The following is a 21409-nucleotide window of genomic DNA, read 5'->3' as shown; positions in this document are numbered from 1 at the left end:
TCTCTTAATGATCAGAAGATGGAAGGGTCCTTGCTTTCGTTTCAAGGCAGCTGCCTCAAATTACCCAACACGGGGGGTCTGGGCAGTTTAGGGTCCCAGGTAACTGCACTCCTCTCACCCCTCTGCTGTGATGACGAGGTTTTGGGAGGGGTTTCAAACTGTCCAGAAATCTTTCTGGGAGAAGCCAAGCATGGGGGAGAGGATCCTGGTGGTCTTGACCCCCTGGGGTGTGATTAGAGCAGTGTCCTTGCCAGCTTCTGAAACATTATCTTTGCCACCATGCAGGCTTGCAGGAGGCAGGCCTGGCCCCCGTGGCTCCGTTAGCCCCCAGGTCTCGGGGCAATCCCAGGGAGTGGGCTCTGAGGTCCTGGGTGTGGGTGTAGCTTATTCGTAATAAGGTCCACCTCTGGGCGCAGCTTACTTATCATTTCTAAAGATTTACACCTATGACCTGTGGGTTTCCATTGGGACCCTTGCCCCTGGGCCCCCACAGATACTAGTGGTGGGTCTGCTTCAACTGGCTTCTGGCACCCATGAGGATCCTGTGAACTAATCTTTAAGGGATCATTTGCATTGTGTATTGACAGTAATTGCTCAAATATTCAATGTAATGAGTATAATTGATAAAAAAGATAATATCATTTAAAAAATTTTCAAAGAATGATTAACCTTTGACATGTACCCTAAGAAATGATCTGAATGCCCAAAGCTATTGAATTGTGTTGGTTATAAAAGTATACATACATAATGAGCGTGATGCACACCAACTGGGGGATGAACAGGCTTGAAGCTCTGACTTGAGGGGGGAGGTGGGGCAAGGGCAATATACGTAACCTTAACATTTGTACCCCCATAATATGCTGAAAAAAATAAATAAAAAATGTATATATGTGAACTGTGTGGATATGAGATGTATAAATATGACTGTTTCCCAAATGGTGCAGTAACCGTTTGGCAACCCACTGGTGGCCACACTCCACTCTCTGCCCCACAAATGAAACGTGAGCAGATTCTATAAACTCTGGCTACAGTTGTCTGCCTCCGACAGGCCATTTTTGGCTGCTATTTTCTCCCAAGTCAGTTGGAGTCCATTCTGCATTTGTTTTTAGCCCACTGAACACATGGTGGCTTCAGAACCAAAAGGTTTTACTATCTTCTTTCTCTGTTTCTTCTCCCCAAACTATCTGGAGCTAAGTTAGGGTCATAAGGATGGGGACATGAGCTTGTTCGAGTGAATTTCCACCATCAGGGGCTGAGCAGGACTTTGCTGAGTGTAAGGCTGTGTGATGAGAGTTTCTAATCAACAGAACCTGTGGGCTGTTGAGCCTTCTGCTGTGGGTTTAGGCTGTCATCTATCCCAAAAAGCACACGAGAAAGAGAAAATGGCAGAAAAATCAATATGCAGAATCTCAGTTCTACCAGGGTTGGGGGTGTAAACTAAAAATAAGGTCCTCAGTCTGCCACTGACTGAATAGATGCTCTCTTGGCCAAGGGGACCCTAGAAAAACCTTAAAACTGATTTCTCAGCCATGAAAGGAAGGGAGGTTGGACACACTTCATTATACCTCCTCCCTTTTGGAGTTTGGACACAATGATTGGCCAACATTAATGTTAAAACAGGGATCATGAGACTGACAAAGCAGACTCTTTGTGGGAATAAGATACCAAATTATAAACAAGATGGAAGGCCATGCAAGGCAAGGGTTAAGTCATGCTTTCCAATGCATAAGATCTAATTAAACAGGTCTTTTTTGCTGGCATGGTATCACATGACAGATAACAGACCACCTTATCTTAACTTAGGCATTCTTCCTATTGACTCCAAATTTTTAGACAAAGCTTAACTCTCTCAGCCAATTGCCAATTAAAGAATTTCTAAATCCACCTCTGACTTGCAAGCCACTGCTTCAAGATATCCCAGCTTTTTGGGTCAGACCCATGCATACCTTTATTATATTGATTTATGATTTTACCTGCGATTCCATTCTCCCTAAAACATATAAAACTAAACTAACCTGACTACCTCAGGACCACTTTCTCAGAAACTCTTGACATTGTGTCTCTCCAGGGCTGTGGTCACTCATATTGACTCAGAATAAACCTCTTTTAAATTATTTTACAGAGTTTGGTTTTTCCCATTAATAGCGGTCATGGCAGGAACTGGCAGCATAAACACTGGATGGGCAGGGAGGCCCCTTTGGGACATGCCCCTGGCCCTGTGTGGCTGGGTCAGGGATTGATTCCAGAATTCCCAGCAGGAAATCTGTGCACTTGTTAATGCCCCTCCTTAACCTTAGCTGGATTCTGTGGCTATTGATTGGTGAAGCTTATGTGGACCATATGGTGTGGGTGAGGGGAGATGAAGGGACAGAGGACCCCATTTTCCCAGAGGGGAGAAAAATGCCTTCCTGGGAAAGCAATTGACCTCTCAGAAGAACCCCCAAAACCGGCTTTGCAAAGTTGTGCAATAGAAGCCACAGTTCTGTTTAGTCTTCAACATGGCAAATGTGAAAATATTTTATCAAAATGGGAAAGAAAAACAAAGAAAAATGATGGGCATTCCAGGAAAACTCCATTTGTGATGACTATAAAGCTGTTCTCTTTTGAGGAGGTCCAAGTACCCTGTGACATCCCCCAAATTTTGGCCTATGTCTCTACCTATGTGTGGCTTTTCCTCCCCACACCAAATCCTTTTGAGCTGCTGAAGGGAGGGGTTTGAATAAATTCTAGTTGATGGATAAGGACCAAAAAGGGATAAATGCTATGTTTATGTTAAAAAGTTAGCCTGAAAACAACTGTTCCTTTTACATTGACCACACTGTTCCTATTGTTACGCGATTAAGATCCACAGCCATCTGCAGACTAGCAGGCATGATTAAAGCTAAAAATGATTTCAATTTTAAAAACACGCTTCTTAAGCTATGAGCTACAAACGTAATCTGAATAGGACAATTACTTGGAGTTTTTATTTATAATGGCAGTTAGAAAAAAAAAACACCTTAAATTTAACGCTCCTGAATAGCAAATGAGTCAATGCCTTAGCATTTTCCTTTTGCATGAACTGGATATATATTTTTTGCTGAAGAAATCACATTTAAATCCTAAACCAAGTTCTCTCTGTGTCTGGACCAATGTAAGGTCATGTCTGCAGTTGAACTTTGCCGCTGCTAATCCCATACCACGAGCAAGAGCTAACATATATTGCCTCGTGACTACATGTTGGGCTCGGAGCTAAGTGTAATATGCATTAGCTTATTTCATTTTCATGACCCTGTCAGATAGATGATATTGTAATCTCCATTTCAGAATAGATGAAGAAATTTAAGAGATAGAGAGGTGAAGCAACTTGCCCAGGGGCCAATCCAGCTAGTAGGGAGTCAAACCAGGGTCAAAGCCAATTCCAGGAGGCTTGCTCGAAGCCACCACACTCTACTAGCTCCCACATGCTGTAGTTGTGACAGTTCGTGTCATATCCAGGTGACTGACCTTGGAAAAATCCTATGGAGACACTGGTCCTGTCCCAGTAGGATTGAAACTGAAGGGAAGTCAAAGGAGAGGTGATGTTTGGTTGTATTTCTTCTCCCAGGCCTTGCCCCTTGGGACCTTGCCCATTAGCACCTCACCTCACCCCTTAGCACTGTACCCATTAGCACCTCAAATCAACCCTCTGGGGAAGGCGAAAACTCGTATTCAAGTTCAAGAAAATTCCTTACATTTTTCTCCTAAGCAGACTAAAAAGAACCTTTTGGTTTTGACTCACCTACTTTTTCCTTTCCTTTCTATTTCTGGTTCATTGAAATGAAAAGAGACATAGATATCAGAACCACTTGAATGTCTTTGTCTAGAGGCATCTGAAGCTCCTTTGCATTTATCCATTTCTAGGGATGGGTACTGAGAAACCTCAAACTTGGAGGGAGGTGAGTCGTGGCAGGGACCCTTCCCTTGCAGCCAGGGGAGACCCAAGAAGCTCAGGAACTTACGCAGGAGATACTCAGCCGTGTCCTGTTCGTAGTCAGCATCTTCAGGGAAGTGATCGATTTTTTTGCACACACCTCGGAAAGCCCCTGTGGAAACAAACACAGTCTTGAGCCAGGGGGAGGAGACGGGGCCTCTGGGGCCCAGCCTGGGTCCTCACCCCCACGGTGCAGAGCCTTTTGCTGCTTGCTGGGGGCTGTGCCTAAGGGAGGCCCAAGTGCATCTTTCTTTAGGGCACAAAAAGGAGACCAGTAGAGGCAAACAAAAACAAACAAACCAATAAAAAGCAGAAGACTGAAATTTGCTGCTACTTAGATTTTGTGTGTTGTTGGGACCCATGTAGAAGGGTGAGACACCATGAAGCATAAGCACCGATTATGAGGATTATCTTCTTATCTTCCTCCTCTCCCCTGATCAGTGAAGGAAAAGGCAGGTGGAATTTAAGTACAGCAATTTATTAGATCTTCCCATTTTACAGGTGAGGACCCTGGGCTTAAGAATTCTGCCTGAAATCCCTCAGGTACGAACTAGAGCCAGAATTCCAATCAAGATCCGAATCTGGGCATTTCGGCATAGTCCGCTCTCCCTGGCAGTGCTCACATCTGACCACAGGGCTGTCCTCGTCCCTCTCTGCCCTCCCCAAAGATCACAGCTCACACTGTCTCTTGCTGTGTGGCTCACCCCCTTGGGAGCTGCAGATTTGCCGAAGGATGCATCTTGGAGCAACTGTCTGCACTGACTTCCTTTCCTTTCTTCAGCATAAACTTAACTCGGTTGTGGGTGTTTGGTAACTAGCCAATTAACCAACCTCTGCGGGCAGTTAATGGCTCTGCTAGTTCCTATCAATGACAAACAATTTTCCAAACTTCTCGCCTCAACACAGCATGAAATGATGCATTCTCGTCCATCCCTGCCATGGAAAGGAGGGAGGGGTGTTATGGTGTCGTGGAAAGTGGACAAGGCTCAGACTAAGACAGAGCTGGGCTTGTATTTCAGAGCAGTTATTGTTAAGTGAAATAAGGCCATACAGGAACGTGAGATAATTTTGCAAAGCTCTGGGCATGTCGCAATAATGGCTGACACTTACTAAGTGCTTCTGGTGGGCTAAGCACAGAGCTGAAACCTCACATTCCTTATCTTGTTTACTGAGTTGCTGGCCAGGAGAAGGCAGGTCAGACATGCTTGTCATACTCCCTTCCCCTCTTGGAGACGTCCTGACATCCTTAACTCATTAACAGGCCTAAGGCTATGCAAGACAAAGCTTAAACCACACCTGTAGGTCATCAATTTACTTAACGGATCACTTGAGTCTGAGTATATGTCTGGTGGCCTGTCTCTGATTAACAGACTTTCTTAACTTAAAACATTCCAAGCCTTTAGACAAAGCTTCATTTTTTTTTAACCCAATTACAAATCAAAGAATCTTTAAACCCACCTATAACCTGTAATGCGCCACTTTGAGATGTCCTGCCTTTTCGGGCCAAACCAACATATGCCTTCCACGTATTGGGGAACATATGGCCTTCTAGGTCCTAGGTCAAAAGTGCAGCCTTTTGACTGAATCCAGATTTCACAGAACAAATTCTTCTATTCAAAAGGGGTGTAGTAGAGATAGATGGAGCTTTTCTTGCCTTGTTTGGTGCTTTAAAAAGAACAATCTTGAAATCAGAAAGCCATGGGTTCCCCACCCTGCACAAGACCACTTGCTCAACACTTCTTGGGCATAGCTCTCCGGGCCAGGCTCACACATATTCGGCTCAGAATAAGTAAACCTCTTTAAATTATTTTTACAGAGTTTGGGTTCTTTCCTCTGGACAATACAATGGTGTATCACAGAGGAGATGAAGGTGTCACAGCTGGTGAGTGACAGAATCCAGATTCCCAAGCCTGTGGTTTCATCATTGCACTATGAATGGTGCCATTATTATGATGTCTACTGTCATTATGTCTATTATTATCTAATAATAATAAAAGTGCCATATATTTAATTCCTACTACAAGTAGACTCCAAGCCAGAGGCATTTCATTATAAATGTGATGAAATATGTAGAACATCTCCTTGGTTACCAGGCAAGGAATAGACTCAAGACCAAGAATGGGGTTCAGGAGAGAAGACTCAAGGAAATTCTTGGAAGAAATACAGACCCATAATTTCTTCCCTGATATCGAAAAAAGGCCTTACTTATTCTTGTTCAGAATTTAGAGTTTCATTCACATATTCCTGTTTGTTTTTAAGCCCTGTTCCCTTTCAGTTGACTGGGCACTAAATCATGAGTAACACACATTGTGCACTTGTTATATACCAGGTGCCATTCTAAGTATTTTACATGTTTTATCCTCTTTAGCTCTCAAAATAGTCACATAAGGTGCCTGGTGTTATGACCCATTTTATGAATGAGGAAACTGAGGCTTAGCAAAGTCAGCCCAAGGGCACAGCTAGTAAATGGTACACTCAAGTGTGGGTCTGGCTGACTCCAAAGCCAAAGTTTCTAACCACTGTAGGAATTGCATTCTCTTCAACAGGTTTTAGTGTTGTAAGCAGAGTTTCTTGCCAGGTGGCTTTATGATAGCTTTGTTGTCCATCCCCTGCTATCGATTTGTGGCAATGCACTGAACTAGTAGTTTCCCATCAACTATGCTTTCTTCATGATGTATGCCAGGGACCACTGGGCAGGCCAAGGGGGTTGGTGGAGTACTATCTCATTGCTAGCTATTTTACATACTCCATAAAAGAGCTCATGGGAAGAAAGGTTCAGGTGAAGATGGAATGGGAACACTACTAAACAGATCCATCTGCATCACTGTGGGAATTAGGAGCCACACCGCATGCCCACATCTGCTTGTGAAATGGGCGTATTCAAGGTGACTTAAGGATTTAGAACCAGCAAACACTGGTAGTTCCTGGAGACACAGTCACCATTTTTTAATGGTCTATACCTGTGTACCACCCATCTTTGTACTGCCCATGAGCTAAGAATGTTTTTTTCATAGATGCTGGAAAAATATCAAAAGAATGTATTTATGATATGTAAAAAAATGTGAAATTCAAATTTCAGCATCTATAAAGTTGTATTGAGACACGATCATGCCCATTTATTTACATAGTTTCAATGGCAACTTTCATGCTACTATGGCAGACTTGAGTATTTGTGGCAGAGACAGCAATGATGACAATATTTACTCTCTGGTTCTTTAAGAAAAATTTTGCTGATCCCTGGCCTAAAGTTTCTGTCCTGTATGGGCAAAAGTGGAAAGAAAAGGAGAGTTTAGGCCTTTCTGGGATCCAGCCTAGTGCTTCTAAAGTAGATAATATTAGGCTTCTTGGGCAAATCTGGGCTACAGACTGTTTTGTTTTGTGATTTTGTGTGTTTTGTTTTTATTTTACCTGCAATATTTCATTGCATATCTTATTTTTTAAAATTAAATATATTGCTACAATCTAAAATTCAGTGCATTTCACATGAAAACCTGATTCACAGTTTCTCTTAAAAAATGGGGAGCCCTCCAACAACCCCCTTTAGCTGGACAAACCCCCCAGTTGGCCAAAGTCCCCACCTGGCTCCATGTTACTTGACTGGCCCTGTAGATATTTGTGTTTGCAACCCCTGGACCAATATATGTTTGGTAAAAGCCCAGTCTTTGGTGGCATACTTGGATATGAATCCTGACTCAGCCACTTACTAGTTGTGGACCCTACAGCAAATTACCTCCAAACCTCAGTTTCTTCTTCTACAGAGTGAAGATAATAATAGTAACTTCATGGAGTTGCCATAAGAATTAATTGAGGCAGTAATCATAGTTACAGCACCAGTTGCTGTTCTCAGCACTTTACATATAAATCTTTTAATCAGGCAATGACGTAAAGTGTTTGGTACAGGCCTTGGCACATAGTAAGAACTCAATAAATTATAGCTATTATTACCATTGGTTTGGGTAGGTATTTTAGACCATAAGAGACACATTGGCACCATGGTGAGATTTCAAAAAGCAATATATAAGGAAAGAGAATCAGGAATTTCCCCAAGAAAGACTCCATACTGAAAATGAAGCTGCTGGCATCCCAAGTCATATATTCATCACAAAGTGAACTTGGCCATTCATATAAGTAGCATATTGCTCACTCCCAGAAATAACCACTACTTAGCATTTTTGCATATTTCCTTCCAGGCTTTTTTCCCTGTGCTTTCACACACAAATGGTTTTACAAAATTGAGATCATGCTGTTCTTTCTTCTTGCTTACATTTTCTCAGGAGTATTTCCCCATAACAGTAAATCTAAGAAAAATAGAATGGGGTTGGACTTGCCAGCACCTGCAGAGGATAGAACCAAGAGAGATGGTGGAAACATTCAAACTGCAAAGAGGAAGTCAGAATGTAGAGACAAGTACTGTCTTAGCACAGCTTTAAGCTAAGGCATTGGAGCAGAGAGAAGTAGCAATCGGAGTGAAGCAAACCAGGAAGACGATTGAAGGTGGCTGGTTTGGGAGACAGATCCAGTGGTTACAGGTGAGAGGTGATGGGGACCCCAGCATAGGGTAGATGTGAGAACTGAGCTGTGAGATTGCACAGACCCCAGGACCCCAGGGAGAGATTTGGAATGGATGATAGAGCCAAGAGGGATTTCCTGAGGTGTGGAAGTATTAATATAGTTGTAGAGACTGGCTTTGTGGTGACCACAGCTTCATCCTTGGCAGAGAAGATTGTACCAATAATGTTCTGGTTCAGATGATGGAAGGATACGAGGAAGGGTGCCAACCTTAAACCAACATTCCCTTTTTGCCCTTTTTATTTTTAGTTGACACGTATGTAATAATTGTACATATTTATGGGATGCAGAGCGATATTTCGATACATGCATACAATGTGTAATGATCAAATCAGGGTAATAGCATATCCATCACCTAGAACATTTATCATTTCTTTGTGTTGTAAACATTCACAATCCTTTCTTATAGTTTTTTGGAAAATGCACACTAAATTATTGTTCACTATATTCACCCTAGAGTGCTACAAAATGCTGGAAATTATTCCTCCCATCTAGCTATAACTTCTGATAATCCTTCTTAAAGGTCAAACCCTAGAAATATTTTTATTAAAATCAAGAATGAGACAAGAATGCCCACCATCGAATCTATTATTTACCAGGGTTCTGCAAGGTCTGGCTTCCACAAGAAGGCATAAAACAGAATTAAGAGTTGTAAGCAACAGAAAACAAAAGGGTAAGACTACCATTTTTTTTTTTCCAGGTGATAGAATTAGTCTACTTGGGGCTAATTCTTTGGGAAAACAATTTGCTAAGAAAACAAAAAAACATTAGAATGGGTAAAAAAACTGACTGCGGTGGTTTCTTATATGATATTAAACCACACAACAAAGCAGTGCTAATTAAGTCATTGTGGTTACGGGCATTTAAAAGTAACATTTATTAGGGTAGTTTTTCAATGCAGAGAAATATTACAAAGAAAAAAGAAGCAGTTCATTATCCTTTATTCTGATAATCCCTTTTAAATTAAAAGAATATATGTACACAGTTAGAAAATCCAAATAGTATGGAAAGGATTAAAAGTAAAAGCACTTCCCCCCCACCACCCAAAATTCTCTCACCTGATAACTCAGTAGAATAATTTTTGTTACCTGAATGTTGAGTGAAATCATGTCTAAGCTGAGCCCTGAAGGTTAATTAGAAGTTAATCAGCAGAAAGGAGGCGTGTTTCTCGAAGCAGAGGGAATAGCATGTGTGATGAGGAGAGAGAATGCAAAAGAGGAAAACGCATTGGAGAACTGGTGGGTGTGCTGCAGGGCAGATCCAGAGGGCACAAATGAGAGGGGAGGAGGTGCAGGGAATCCAGAATAGGGTGGAGAACCGGGCTGTGCAGATTGGTTTTAGGGCCTAGGAAATTCACCAGTGCCCAAGACAGAGAAGGTCCTCGTCCTCAGAACTTCCATTCTCACTGAGAAGAGACTATAGACTGGTAAATAAATGAACACGATGACTGTGCTTTGAAGGATAGAAAACAGGGTGATGCAATGGTGGCTTTGCATTGGGTGGGGACCTTGGAGAGGGTGGTCAGGAGTGGGGGGACATTAAAGCTCATATCTGACAAAAGAGAAGGAACCAGTTGTAAGAAGAGTCAGGAAAGGGCTTTCCAAGCAGAGGGAACTGCAAATGCCAAGGCCCTGAGCTGGGGTGAGGTTGGTGGGTTGGAGGAACAGAAGAGAGGCCCACGGGGAGAGAGAGGGACAATTGTGGTGGGTTCACTGGGTCCACTGACTTCCCTTCTAGCTGTCCCGTCAACCATGGGATCTCTGGAAAATCAAGGAGGTTGAGCGGCACATGTGCCACATGGTGGCACATGGGGCTCACCAAGGTCAGCCCCAGCTCTCCCTCAGGGTTGAGAGTGACCCCAGGGCAGCCAGGTTTGGGGCAACCTAAAGGCCCTCCCTGGCCCTGGGTGGCTTCCAAGCATGTAGAGGTGTGGAGGGAGCCTAGAAAATGGGATGTTTGTGCTTGTCACTCTTAAGCCCTTTATCCTCTATCTCCAGGTAAAGTGGCACCTCCAAGTGACTTGAGCTGAACATGGGGCTCAGAGTCCCCGTTGTGAATGTTTCCTTTGGGATCCCAGACTGAGCCCGGGATGTGGCCACCAGCAATCACAAAGAGGTATATGGCTGTTCACCCTGAATTTTTACACACAAGTCATAGGGTTGTGGTCTGGGGGACACGTGGACTGCCTCTTCTTCAGCAGGTACCTGAGTGACTTCTAGAAGGGTAGTGTGGTGTACTGGTGGGAACACAGGCTTTGGGGCCCTCGGGCTTGAATTTGAATCCCTAACTTGCAGGTTGGATGACCTTATGCAATGGACAGAATGTGTCCCTCCAAAATTCATATGTTGAAACCCCCAGGATGATGATGTTAGGAGTAGGGCCTTTGGGAGGTGATGCAGTCATGAAGCTGGATTAGTGCCCTTATAAAAGGGATCCCAGAGAGCTCTCTCATCTTCTTTCTACCACATGAAGGTAACAATGAGAAGAAGGTAATTGGCAACGTGGAAGACGGCCTCACTGGAACCCCACTGCCAGCACCCCGACCTCATACTTCCAGCCTCCGGACCGTGAGAAATAAACTTGAGTTGTTTATAAGCCACCGAGTCTATGGTACTATGTTATAGCAGAGTCCTGAGTGGACTAACTAACCTTGGGCAAGTTATTTATTTGCCCAAGCCTTGATCTCCTGATTTTTTAAAATGTTAATAATCTCCAGATTGTTGGGAGTTTCAAAAGAAATCATTATATGGTCCATTGTTTATTTAGACATAGTCTGCCAGGCATCGAGTTAAGGGCTATTCGCGTATTCCTGCTATCGGTTACAGGGTGGGTTGAGGGACATGCGTTTTTGGACCTAGAATGCCTGTTTTGGGATGCCAGCTCTGCGAGTTGGTTAACTTTTATGTGTGCCTCAGTTTCCTCCTTTGTAAGCTGAGATAACAATAGCATCTACCTCTTAGGCTTTTTATGAGAAGTAGGAGAGTCAATGTTTTGTCAAGTACTTTAGAGCAATGCTTAGTACATGGTGAGTATTATTTAGCTGTATGCTAATCCAATAAATGCATTTATAGACGAGGAAACTGAGGCATAAAACCAAGGTCTGTCTACCCCTAAACCCTGAGCTTTTAGCAAAATCCTCTTAGTAGTCATACTAATGTAGTGTGGGCTCACAAAGGACAGCTATTAATGTCACTGTTAGCTCTCTTCTGGGGATAGAGGTTAGAGGAAACCAGTGGGAAGCTGGAGAGTGTGGTCCCCTCCTCCTGCCCTCACAGACACATGTACACCCGTGCAGACCTGTGTATGTGGGTACATGCACGTGTGTATGCCACGTAGGGCTAATCTAGGCAGGGAGCCTGAGGGGCCATCACCCTCCACTGGGAATAGACATAGACCACCTGCTATGACAAGTTTGGCCAAAGGCTAGACAGAGCTTTTTTTGGGTTGTTCAAAGACAGCTGTGCATTTAGAGTCTTTTGGCTTCAAGTCAAGAAATACTGAATCCAGAACAGAGGGGCCTGGGAAGTGAGACTGTCATACATGGCCCAACCCTTTCATGTTTGCAGTCCTGAAATGAGATCCTGAATGGAGAAGCAGCAGACTTCCCCAGGATGTCCCTCCTCCAGTGGAGGAAGAGGACAGCAATGGAGCCTCTCCATGGTCTTCCAGAACAGACCCTTCATATCCGTCTGCTCTGGACTGTGAGCAGTTCACACGCGTGGTCTGGGGGCAGATTTTGGTGGTTGTGGGTCCACCAATCTAGCAAAAAGACATTATACTTTGCAGCAGGCTTTGGACAATCACATGCTCATAGTGAGAGTTGACACTGCTAAACAGCCCACCCAGCCCAGCTACAGTGCCCAGAACAACTGGTCCAGCCCAGAAATACAGCCAACCCCGTGCTCAGAGCTTGGCATCCATCCTAGCCACGAGCCTAGCCAGTGCAACCACATTCCAGCCCCCAAAGCCCCACTAAGAGCTCAAAAGGCTTCTGGGTCCAGCAATGTAGGTCTTCTGGTAGACCCCCATTGTGATGAATTTGCCTTGAGAGGTCAGGAAAAAAGAGTCAATATCATATTTGTTTATGCTCCCTGGGTACTTGAGTTAGGAAAGCAAGAGCAACATCCTGACTGTAAGAATGTTTGGGTTCCTGGTGTTACAGCAGATCTTTCTTATCTGAGGATAAGAATACCTTATAGCTGGGCTCACTTATAGCAGTGGCTCACGTCTGTGACTCTAGCACTTTGGGAGGCCAAGGCAGGAGGATAGCTTGAGCACAGCGGTTTGACACCAGCCTGAGCAACATAGCAAGACCCCATCTCTATAAAAAATTTTAAAAATTAGCTGGGCATGGTGGTGCACACCTAGTCGCAGCTACTCGGGAGGCTGAGGCAGGAGGATCACTTGAGTCCAGGAGTTTGAGGTTGCAGTGAGCTGTGATGACACCACTGTACTCTAGGCTGGGCAACAAAGTGAGACCCTGTCTCAAAAAATAAATAAATAATAAAAATAATAATTAAAAAAGGATGTCTTAAACCAGTGATTCTCAATGTTGGCTCACGTTAGAATTACTTTGGGAAGGGCGGGAGGTTTGAAAACGATTGAGGCTTGGGCTCTACCAGAGATTCTTACTTAATTAGTCTGGGCGTCTGGATTTTCCAAAGCTCCCCAGGTGATTCCAACTGTGGGGCTAAGGTGGAGAACCACAGCCTTCAAGCGAGTTCACTTAAAAATGGGACCCCTATTTCATACGAAGTCCAAAGTTATGCTTCCAACTTTATCTTGAAAATGAAATTATAATTTATAGAAACATTTATTTTGTCTGATCTTTTTCTAACTATGCATTAGGAAGGTGGAGATGCATCATTTTTCTCGGAAGATCTCATGATGGTCCAATATGTAATCCTTCGCTTCCCTGACAGGATCATGAAGTTTGACTTCCACAGCGGGAGCATAAAGTGGGTCATTTTTGCAAAAGAAAAAAATCTGAGCATGTCATCCGTTTTCCCAAGGGCTTCTGTTAATCCTTTGATATTCAAATCATTGGACGTGTCTATCGCATCATCATTCTTGTCAATTTTCTCTTCTTCCTTTGTTAGCTCGAGTCCCTGCGGCAGGCTCTCATTTGCCCGGGGTTGGCACATCACGTTTTGCTTCCTATTTGCATTGTATTGTCACATGTTGACAAGAGCTGGCAATCAGGGAGAGGCTGCCAGACAAAAAGCGTGAACCGCAGAGTGTTAAACGGGGCAGGGGTGTGGAGCAGGTGGGGTGGGGAGGACGTTTGTGCAGAGACTGATTTGATAAGCAATGTTATTAATGCACACATTCATGTTAAGCCAGAGTTTACATGCCTGCCCCTGCAGCCTCACACAGACAGCAATTGGGATAATGAATTCATGGCAGCAAGGACCCTGAACTAAACTTGGTTTCTCTGAGCAAGATGAAGCACTAAGAGTATGGCGGTTCTGAGTTACTCTTTCTATTAGAGAAATTATAAGAGCGAGTTACTGAGAAATTAATGTTTTCTTCTGACGTAACAGAGCTGCTGTTGGTGCACATCCTGATTCATTCTTTTGTTCAACAGATGCCTGCTGGGGTGCCTACCTTGCTTTAAGCACTGTCCTGAGTACTTGGAATTTATCAGTGAATAAACAGACTAGGTTCCAGATCTCTGTTGCATTCTACTGGGGAGAGACCTAGAATAAGCAAAGAAATAAATGGAACAGAGGCATCAATAAAAAGGAAAAGATGATTTCAGATAGTGGTAAGTATCTGTCCTTCTCCACCCCACAATAAATAGGCTTGTGTTATTTGTTTGCTTGTTTCTTTTCTTTCTTTTTTCTTCTTCTTTTTTTTTTTTTTTTTGAGACAGAGTCTCTCTGTCATCCCAGATAGAGTGCAGTGTCATCATCATAGCTCACTGCAATCTCCAACTCCTGGGCTCGAGTGCTTTTCCTGGCTCAGCCTCCCAAGTAGCTGGGACTACAGGCTCATGCACCGTCACACCTGGCTAATTTTTCTATTCTTTGTAGAGACGGGGTCTCGTTATATTGCTCAGGCTGGTCTCAAACTCCTGGCCTCAAGAAATCTTTCTGCCTCAGCCTCCTAAAGTGCTGGGATTGCAGGTGTGAGCCACTGCACCTGGCCTAGGCCCACTTTATTTCTGAAGAGCTTAGTGTTGAACTCTTTGCTCCACAGACCCATTGGGGAGATTTGGGGGTGAAATGCTTTACTTGATCCTTAATTATTTGGTTAATTGAGGGTCCACTGGCCTAGCCCAGAGCTCAGATTCTGGTCAGTCCCAGGGCACAGAGCCAAGACCCCAGCCCATCCTAGTCTAGATGGCAGGGCATGTTCTAGTTCACCAACACAGTGCCTGCAACTTCATAGGCACTGCTGCAGGACTCACCAATTAGGCAGAATAGTCATGTATTGGGGGTACCAGCAAAGCAGGGGTACAGAGAGAGAAAAAGAGAGAATGAGAACTGGAAACTGATGTTTGACATTTACCAAAAAGCATTAAAATGCCATGGGGAAAAAAATCAGAAGTGTGTTGATCTTCCTTATTGAATAGCTTAGTTTTATTATTATTTGAATGTTGGATATCTATGCGAGTAGGGTGGTCACCGTGATTGTTTTATTGCTTAGAGTGTCTGAACAGCTCCTGAACCCTGCCTTGGTAGACATCACACTGAGCTGAGAACTCATTCTGCTTCCAGACCACGGAGGCTGCTGTGGCAGTGGCAGGGTCTCTGGGGAGAAGGATTGGAAGAGAGCGAGGGTCCTGGCTGTGGCCCTCTCATCTCAGCTGCTTTTATGTGGTGACTTCTCTCCTGCTGAGGTGCCTGAAAAAGTAGGATCCGCCTTGTGCGAGCACCACCCAGGCTTTTGTTAAAACAAGCAAACAAACAAAAGCCTGCATTCCTGGGCCCCTGCACGATGCGCTTAATTGGAGATTCTGGAACTTGTGTTTTGCAGCAGGTTCCTGCAGGATTCGGACACACATCAGGGCCTGAGTGTGCGGCCCTGACAGCTGGAAGGTGCTCCGGTCCCCTGTCGCCAGATGGACGCAGCGTAGCATCATCACGTCCACGAAAAACTTGGTTTCTGTGTTTGAGGCCTTGGCTGGAGGACAAGAAAGGTGGGTTTGGGGGTGAGGAAGGTTCGTGGGGGGTAGGTATTGTTCCCTCTTACAAGGTCTGGGGTTTGAGGCCTTTTAAGACTTGTTCGAGGTCTTGCAACAATGGAGCATCACAGGCAGGCTGAGTCCCTGTCCCGACGGTAGCTGTGAGTGCAGAGCCGGCCGTGCCCTGGACTCAGGCTTCGCTTTCACAGATTCAGAAAGATTCTTTTGCTGTGATTCCCCAGTGAGGCTGTGCACAGTCACTGAGATGCACCGACAACGGGCTCAAGGGACATTCTTCGTGCAGCTGCTAACCCATACCTTGTCCCCAGATCCTACCATTTGCCTTCTCATCCTGTAAGCAGCATGGAAATGGCATAATGACAATACAATGTGTGGAGGTTTGGAGTTCAAAAGCTTATTTTTAAACCCGACTTGGCACTTTCTACTTTCTTCATTTAAAAAAAATAATGCTCAAGAGTTTTAAAAAAAAAAAGTGGCATCTCAACTCCTGAGAGACCTGGGCTTAGATTTCTGCACCCCCGCAAACTCCGTAAACATGTGCAGAATCAAACCCACAAAACCGGAGTCTATGTTTAACTGTCTGCATAAAGAGCCACACTTTTTTGACATTTTGTTAAATGTTAGTGTTCTGACTATGCTAAACTGAGAAAGGGAAGAACGGCTCCTGGATCTGTTGCCAGCTACCCTGGACTGTTCATTTCAACCTCCGCTGGTCAGCTCTGCTCGGCACTAACAGATCTGCTCCCAAGCAAATCCATCCCGCGCCCTGACATTTATCCGGGGCGTCTTTTACTCTCTTCTATTCATTAAGCGAGGGTGGTTGCCACGGCAACCATTAAGTGCACCTGACATCCAGGAATAGTTCTGGCGTTTTTTGAGCAAACACCACACTGGGATGTAGTTCTGCAAGGTAAAGAGCCTGGCCGCCTCCCTGCAACCCGCGTGGACGTCCTGGTGGTTCCCCCAGAATCTGAGCTCCCCCCCAGGCCTCCTGGCTGGATGTCCCTCCTCCACAGCCCCGTTCTCCCTGCCCACGCAGCTCCCAGCAGCTTTGCAAGTTGCCATAGGATGGGGGTGTGGCAGGGACTGTCTCTGAGTGAGGTGTGTTCAGGGCGGGGGTGTGTGTGTGTGTGTGTGTGTGTGATGAGTGAGGGGGTGAGGTTTGGGGGGGAACTGGGTTATCAGAGGTGGGCGCAGATGTATTCTGGAAGCGCAGAGATGTCAGTGGGCATGTGGCACCCCTGTGTGGACGTGACTCTGTGTGAGTGCACTGGGGACACGTCGTCTAGCGGCTCTCTCTGCCTGGACCTCTCTCTGCTGGCCCTTCAAGGAGCGCTCAGGTCCCCGCCTCACTTGCACACCGCCAGTGGCTTCCTTTATGGAGTTTCTGATTATCTGTGAGTGTGCTAATTGTCCTGCTTATATTTATGGCCTCACTTATTCTCCGACTTCTTCTGTAGAATGTAAGCACCACTGAATCTCAAACATCGTCACCCAGCCTGGTACACAGTAGGTGCTTCATGAATATTTACTGAACGTCTGTCTGTTGTGTGTATGGGTCTGTGGGACTCTTAGACAAAGTGGCTTCTGGTTGGATAATGACAAGAATCCTTTATCTGGGCTATATGAGGTGTGATCTGACCGGGCCCATCTCCGGATGCATCTCACCAACTGCCCCTGCGCAGGCTTCTGTTTTATCTTCCTGCCCCAGGGCCTTTGCATGTGCACCTGTGCATGGAACATCCCTCCCCATTCATCCTCCGTTTGATCAATTCCTACTTGTGCTTTAGATCTTACCATAAATATGTCCCCAGGCTGATGCCTTCTAATTATTTGCCCCCACAGCATCCTCAGCTTCTCTTTCTGGGACATATTATAAATAATTAATTACAAGTTTAATTATATGTCTGTTTATTTCACTCTACTGTAAATTCCAAGAGAGCATCTCTGCCTTGTTCACTGCTCCCCTTCCAGGGCCTAACACACAGTAGGTTGTTAAATAAACAAGTGGACAAATGAATGAATGAATAGGATGAGTATTGAGTGTTTCCTCCAAGTCTGGGTTGCTCTTTGAGCTTTGTTGGTTGGCTTCTCTTCACTGCTCAAGATTTTCTTTCTATTCCAGGGTCTGTCTGGGCCTGAGAGCTTGGCTTGCTTCTTTTCCTTTTCCCTTTCTCAGGGCTATGGTTTTTTGGCTTGGGGTCCCTGCCGTGCCCACTCCTTAGAGACTTAGAGACTTCATATCTCCCCATGAGGAGGTGGTCCAGGCTCCCAGAACATTCACCACCACCCCCTCCAGCTGGTAGTGCAGGCTTGAGTCCCAGGGAGTGGTCAGCCTCTGTCTCTGGCCTGAGCCTCAAGCCTGGAGCCTACAGTTAGCTAGACTGGTTCAGGATCAGGTGGTGGGGAGAGCTGAGGTCACTGGTCTGTACCAGGAGTCTGGAGGGGACATCTGTTCTAGCTGCCCGAGTAGCATCTATTCTCCCTCTGCTGGTAACAATTCCCTGATTCTACTATAGGGAATGACTTTCCCCCCATTTCAGCCTGTGTGTCTAGGGAGTAGGGTGGGGGATGACTCCATTGTCAGCTTCATGGGTGGGCATGTGATTTGGTCATGGCCAATCAGAATTCACCTGGCTATAGGGTAAGCACATGACCTAGATCTGGGCCAATCAACACATCCTGCCACTCTGACATGAGTGATTGGCTCAGGGATGGCCATGTGACTGAGTTGGTCCAATAAGGATAGTCCTAGAACTTGGTTAGAACTGTTGCAAAAGAAAAATACTCTTCACCATTGGGTTGCTGAGTTAGTGGGCTGGGGCTACTGCTGCCAAAGGCCACCCCTTGGAGAGGGCAAGCCTGAGGGTGAAATCAAGACAGAGAATGTAGAGCTGAGAGGCACTGATGGTCTGAATCTTGATAATTTCATTTGAGCCCCTGGATCCAGCCCTGCCTGAATGAGGTGACCGTAGGTATGTCAGTTCCATAAGCCAATAGCTTATGTGGCTGCTTATGCTTATTCGAAATGCGTTTCTGTCATTTGCATCTGACAGTTCTCACAAATATAGGATCATCTTCTTGGAACAGCAGCACCATTTATTAAGCTCTAACCAGGTGACAATCTCCCAGTCCCAGCTTTGCCCCAAGCCTGCTCTGCAAACCTGAGCAACTCACATAACCATGCCTGGTTTTGATTTCTATATTTGTGAAATGAAGCTCTTAAACTCTACCTTTCCCACCTCCTGGGCTTGCTGTGAGCATCGGACATGGCGATGGGTGTGAGGTGGCTTGTCAACTGTGAATCGCTGGCCGGCCGTGCAGAACAGTGCTGAGCACCTTCCCTCAGGAGCAGAGCTGGCTGGTGTCGGCAAGGCTTGTGCTCGGGGCCCTGTCTCGACCTGCCCCACCCCTGTCTCTAGGGTCTGGCTCCTGGGACTCAGGAGCTGCTGAGATCCAGGCTGCTGGGTGTGCCAGGTCTCAAGTGTGCAGAGAACTAGAGTGGGACAAAGACTGGTGGTGGGTGACTCTTCTGAATATTAACCGATGTCCCCGCCCCCCCCCCCCCAGCCCTTATTCCCAAGTGCCTCATGTCCTTCTTTTGTCCCAGATGCCAGCATGGATAGACGACCCAGACCAGATGTACCCACCCCTCTTGCCCCTCAGAATTTTGATCCCCCTCAGGGGAAGGAATCGGTTGAGATTAAATTCCTGCCCTCTTCCTCCAGTGGACACGGTGCTCCTAACAGAAACTCATTCATCCACTGCACTCAGTAAATGCTATGGCATGTCTGGCACCCCAGTAGGCACTGGGGCTCCCATGGTGTAGCACAGAAGGAACCCTTGGATCCTCCCGGGGGGATGGAGAGGACAATGAAACGAATGACTGCAAACAGTGATCACAGCTGAGAAGAAACCGAAGCAGGAAAAGGGCTCTGGGTGGCCGAGGGAGGGGAGGGGGGTAGGATGTCTCCGAGGGGGTCTGTGTGACCCGGGAGCCGCAGGGGGAAAGGACAAGCCCCGTTTCAGATCAGGGCAAGTACTCAGGAGGAGGGAAGAGGAAGGGCTGGCCCTTGGGTGGCAATGAACTAGCGTGTGGAGGGACAGAGAGGACCCAGTAGGGAACCTCTGAGAGAAGGCTGAGGCCACAGGCAGGAGAGCTTGCGGTCCACTGAGGACGCTTGTTCCAAGTACGAAGAGGGCGGGAGGTTAAGCAGGAGAGTGAAATGATTATATTTTTTACACGGCCCCTCGGGCTCCCTGGTGGAGAATGGTCTCAGGGGCGGGCAGCGGCAGCTTGGGCTGAACAGGCAGCTCGGGAGTGGGGAGAAGCTGGTGCCTTCAGCTAAGATGGAGTTTTGAAGGCCGAGCCAACAAGCCTCAGTGTGTCGAGGGTGGGGAGTGACGGAAACAGAGGCACCGAGGATGTCTTCGCTTTTGGCCTGTGCGACTGGGGTAAGTAGTGGCACCAGGAACTGAGACGGGAAAACCAGGCGAGGGACGGGTTAAGGAAGGAAATTGAGAAACTAAGTTCACCTGCAGAAAAGTAAAGTTATAGTCACACACACTGGAGTTCCTGGGCTGAGATCCGGATCCGTTAGAAATACGAGCAAGGAAGATGTGGGTTCAGATCCCAGCTCCACCCCTTCCTGTGTGACATCGGGCCATTTACCTTCCTGAACTTCGGCTTTCTGCAGACAGGATGCCAGTGTCTTTCTATAATAGTCTCTTTGATAATTCAATAAAATAGTGTATAAGAAGCCTCCAGTGAGGTGCTGGACACATACTTGGTGCTAAATAAGTTAGTTTTATTCTTTTTTCCTCTGGCCTTCCAGGCAAAGGTAACGCCTCCAGTTGGGTACTGATATTTATGGATATCAACCTATCAAGATGATGATCTAGACTTACTCAGAGTTGCTGTGATCAAGCCTCAGTATCAAATGCTTTGCATAAACATGAAGTCAGACCATCCTGGTCCTACCACGTACTACCTAGATATACCGCTGAGCATCAGTTTCCTTAGCTTAAAATGGGTATAAGGATGCTAAACTCAGAAGATGGCTATGAGTATTAAAAGGAGAGTGGTATTTATAAAAACCAAAAAGCTTGGAAACATCTTAGATAATCTTTATTAGGGGAAGGGTCGGATTCCTTGAAGTACAGCCATGCTATGGACTATCAGGCAGCTATCACAGAGAATGAGGAAGCTCTGGCCATTAAGGGTGACCAGGAAAGATGTCCCTAATGATTGTTTTTCTTAAAAGTGAGAGATCAATATGGAAGGCCTTATCTCATTTTTGTAAGGCAAAAAATATGCGTGAGTGGATTATAAGGCAGTTTATGTGATGGTGGCTCTCAGAGTTGAGCAGTGCACAACCTGGGCAGTGGTACATGGGTTATTTTGTAGACCGATAGCTAAATAGGCAGATATTGATTTAGATATGGACATAGTCATGGATATAGACGTGGACATACATATGTCTCCACTTGCATAGGGAAAGATTGAGAGAGTTACTTTAAGCACTGGTTACCTCTGGGGGTTAGGAGGAGAAGACTTTTAGAAGCAGAATGGGGGAACAATTTTTGCTCCTCATACTGTATTCTTAAAAGTGCATTATGAGTGAATTTTAGTTTTTTTTTTTTTTTGGCTCCATTTTCCTGTGTTTTTCAAATTTAAAAGTCTTCTAAAAACAGAGCTAATGTATAAGAAAATGTTTAGCTAAGCACTGCCTGGCACA

At 45.5% G+C, this 21409-nt stretch overlaps 1 protein-coding gene across 2 annotated transcripts in view; it reads right to left on the bottom strand.

Moving 5' to 3' along the window:
• CACNG3 (calcium voltage-gated channel auxiliary subunit gamma 3) overlaps positions 1-21409 on the bottom strand; it is an 88174-nt gene that overhangs the window by 12211 nt on the left and 54554 nt on the right. The window contains exons 1-3 of one of the 2 annotated variants that reach the window (XM_075995183.1): positions 9610-9745; positions 3981-4064; positions 3487-3535 (exon numbers count right to left, since the gene is read on the bottom strand). In XM_075995183.1, coding sequence (XP_075851298.1) covers positions 3487-3535; positions 3981-4064; positions 9610-9630 — 154 coding nt within the window. In that variant the 5' untranslated portion in view covers positions 9631-9745. Of the gene's footprint in view, positions 1-3486; positions 3536-3980; positions 4065-9609; positions 9746-21409 lie in introns of those variants that run through there. The other variant, XM_012780167.3, reaches the window with a different exon arrangement.

The sequence above is a fragment of the Microcebus murinus genome, chromosome 19 (assembly GCF_040939455.1).
Source record: "Microcebus murinus isolate Inina chromosome 19, M.murinus_Inina_mat1.0, whole genome shotgun sequence".
NCBI lineage: Eukaryota > Metazoa > Chordata > Mammalia > Primates > Cheirogaleidae > Microcebus > Microcebus murinus.
This window is presented reverse-complemented; position numbering and strand designations above follow the sequence as displayed.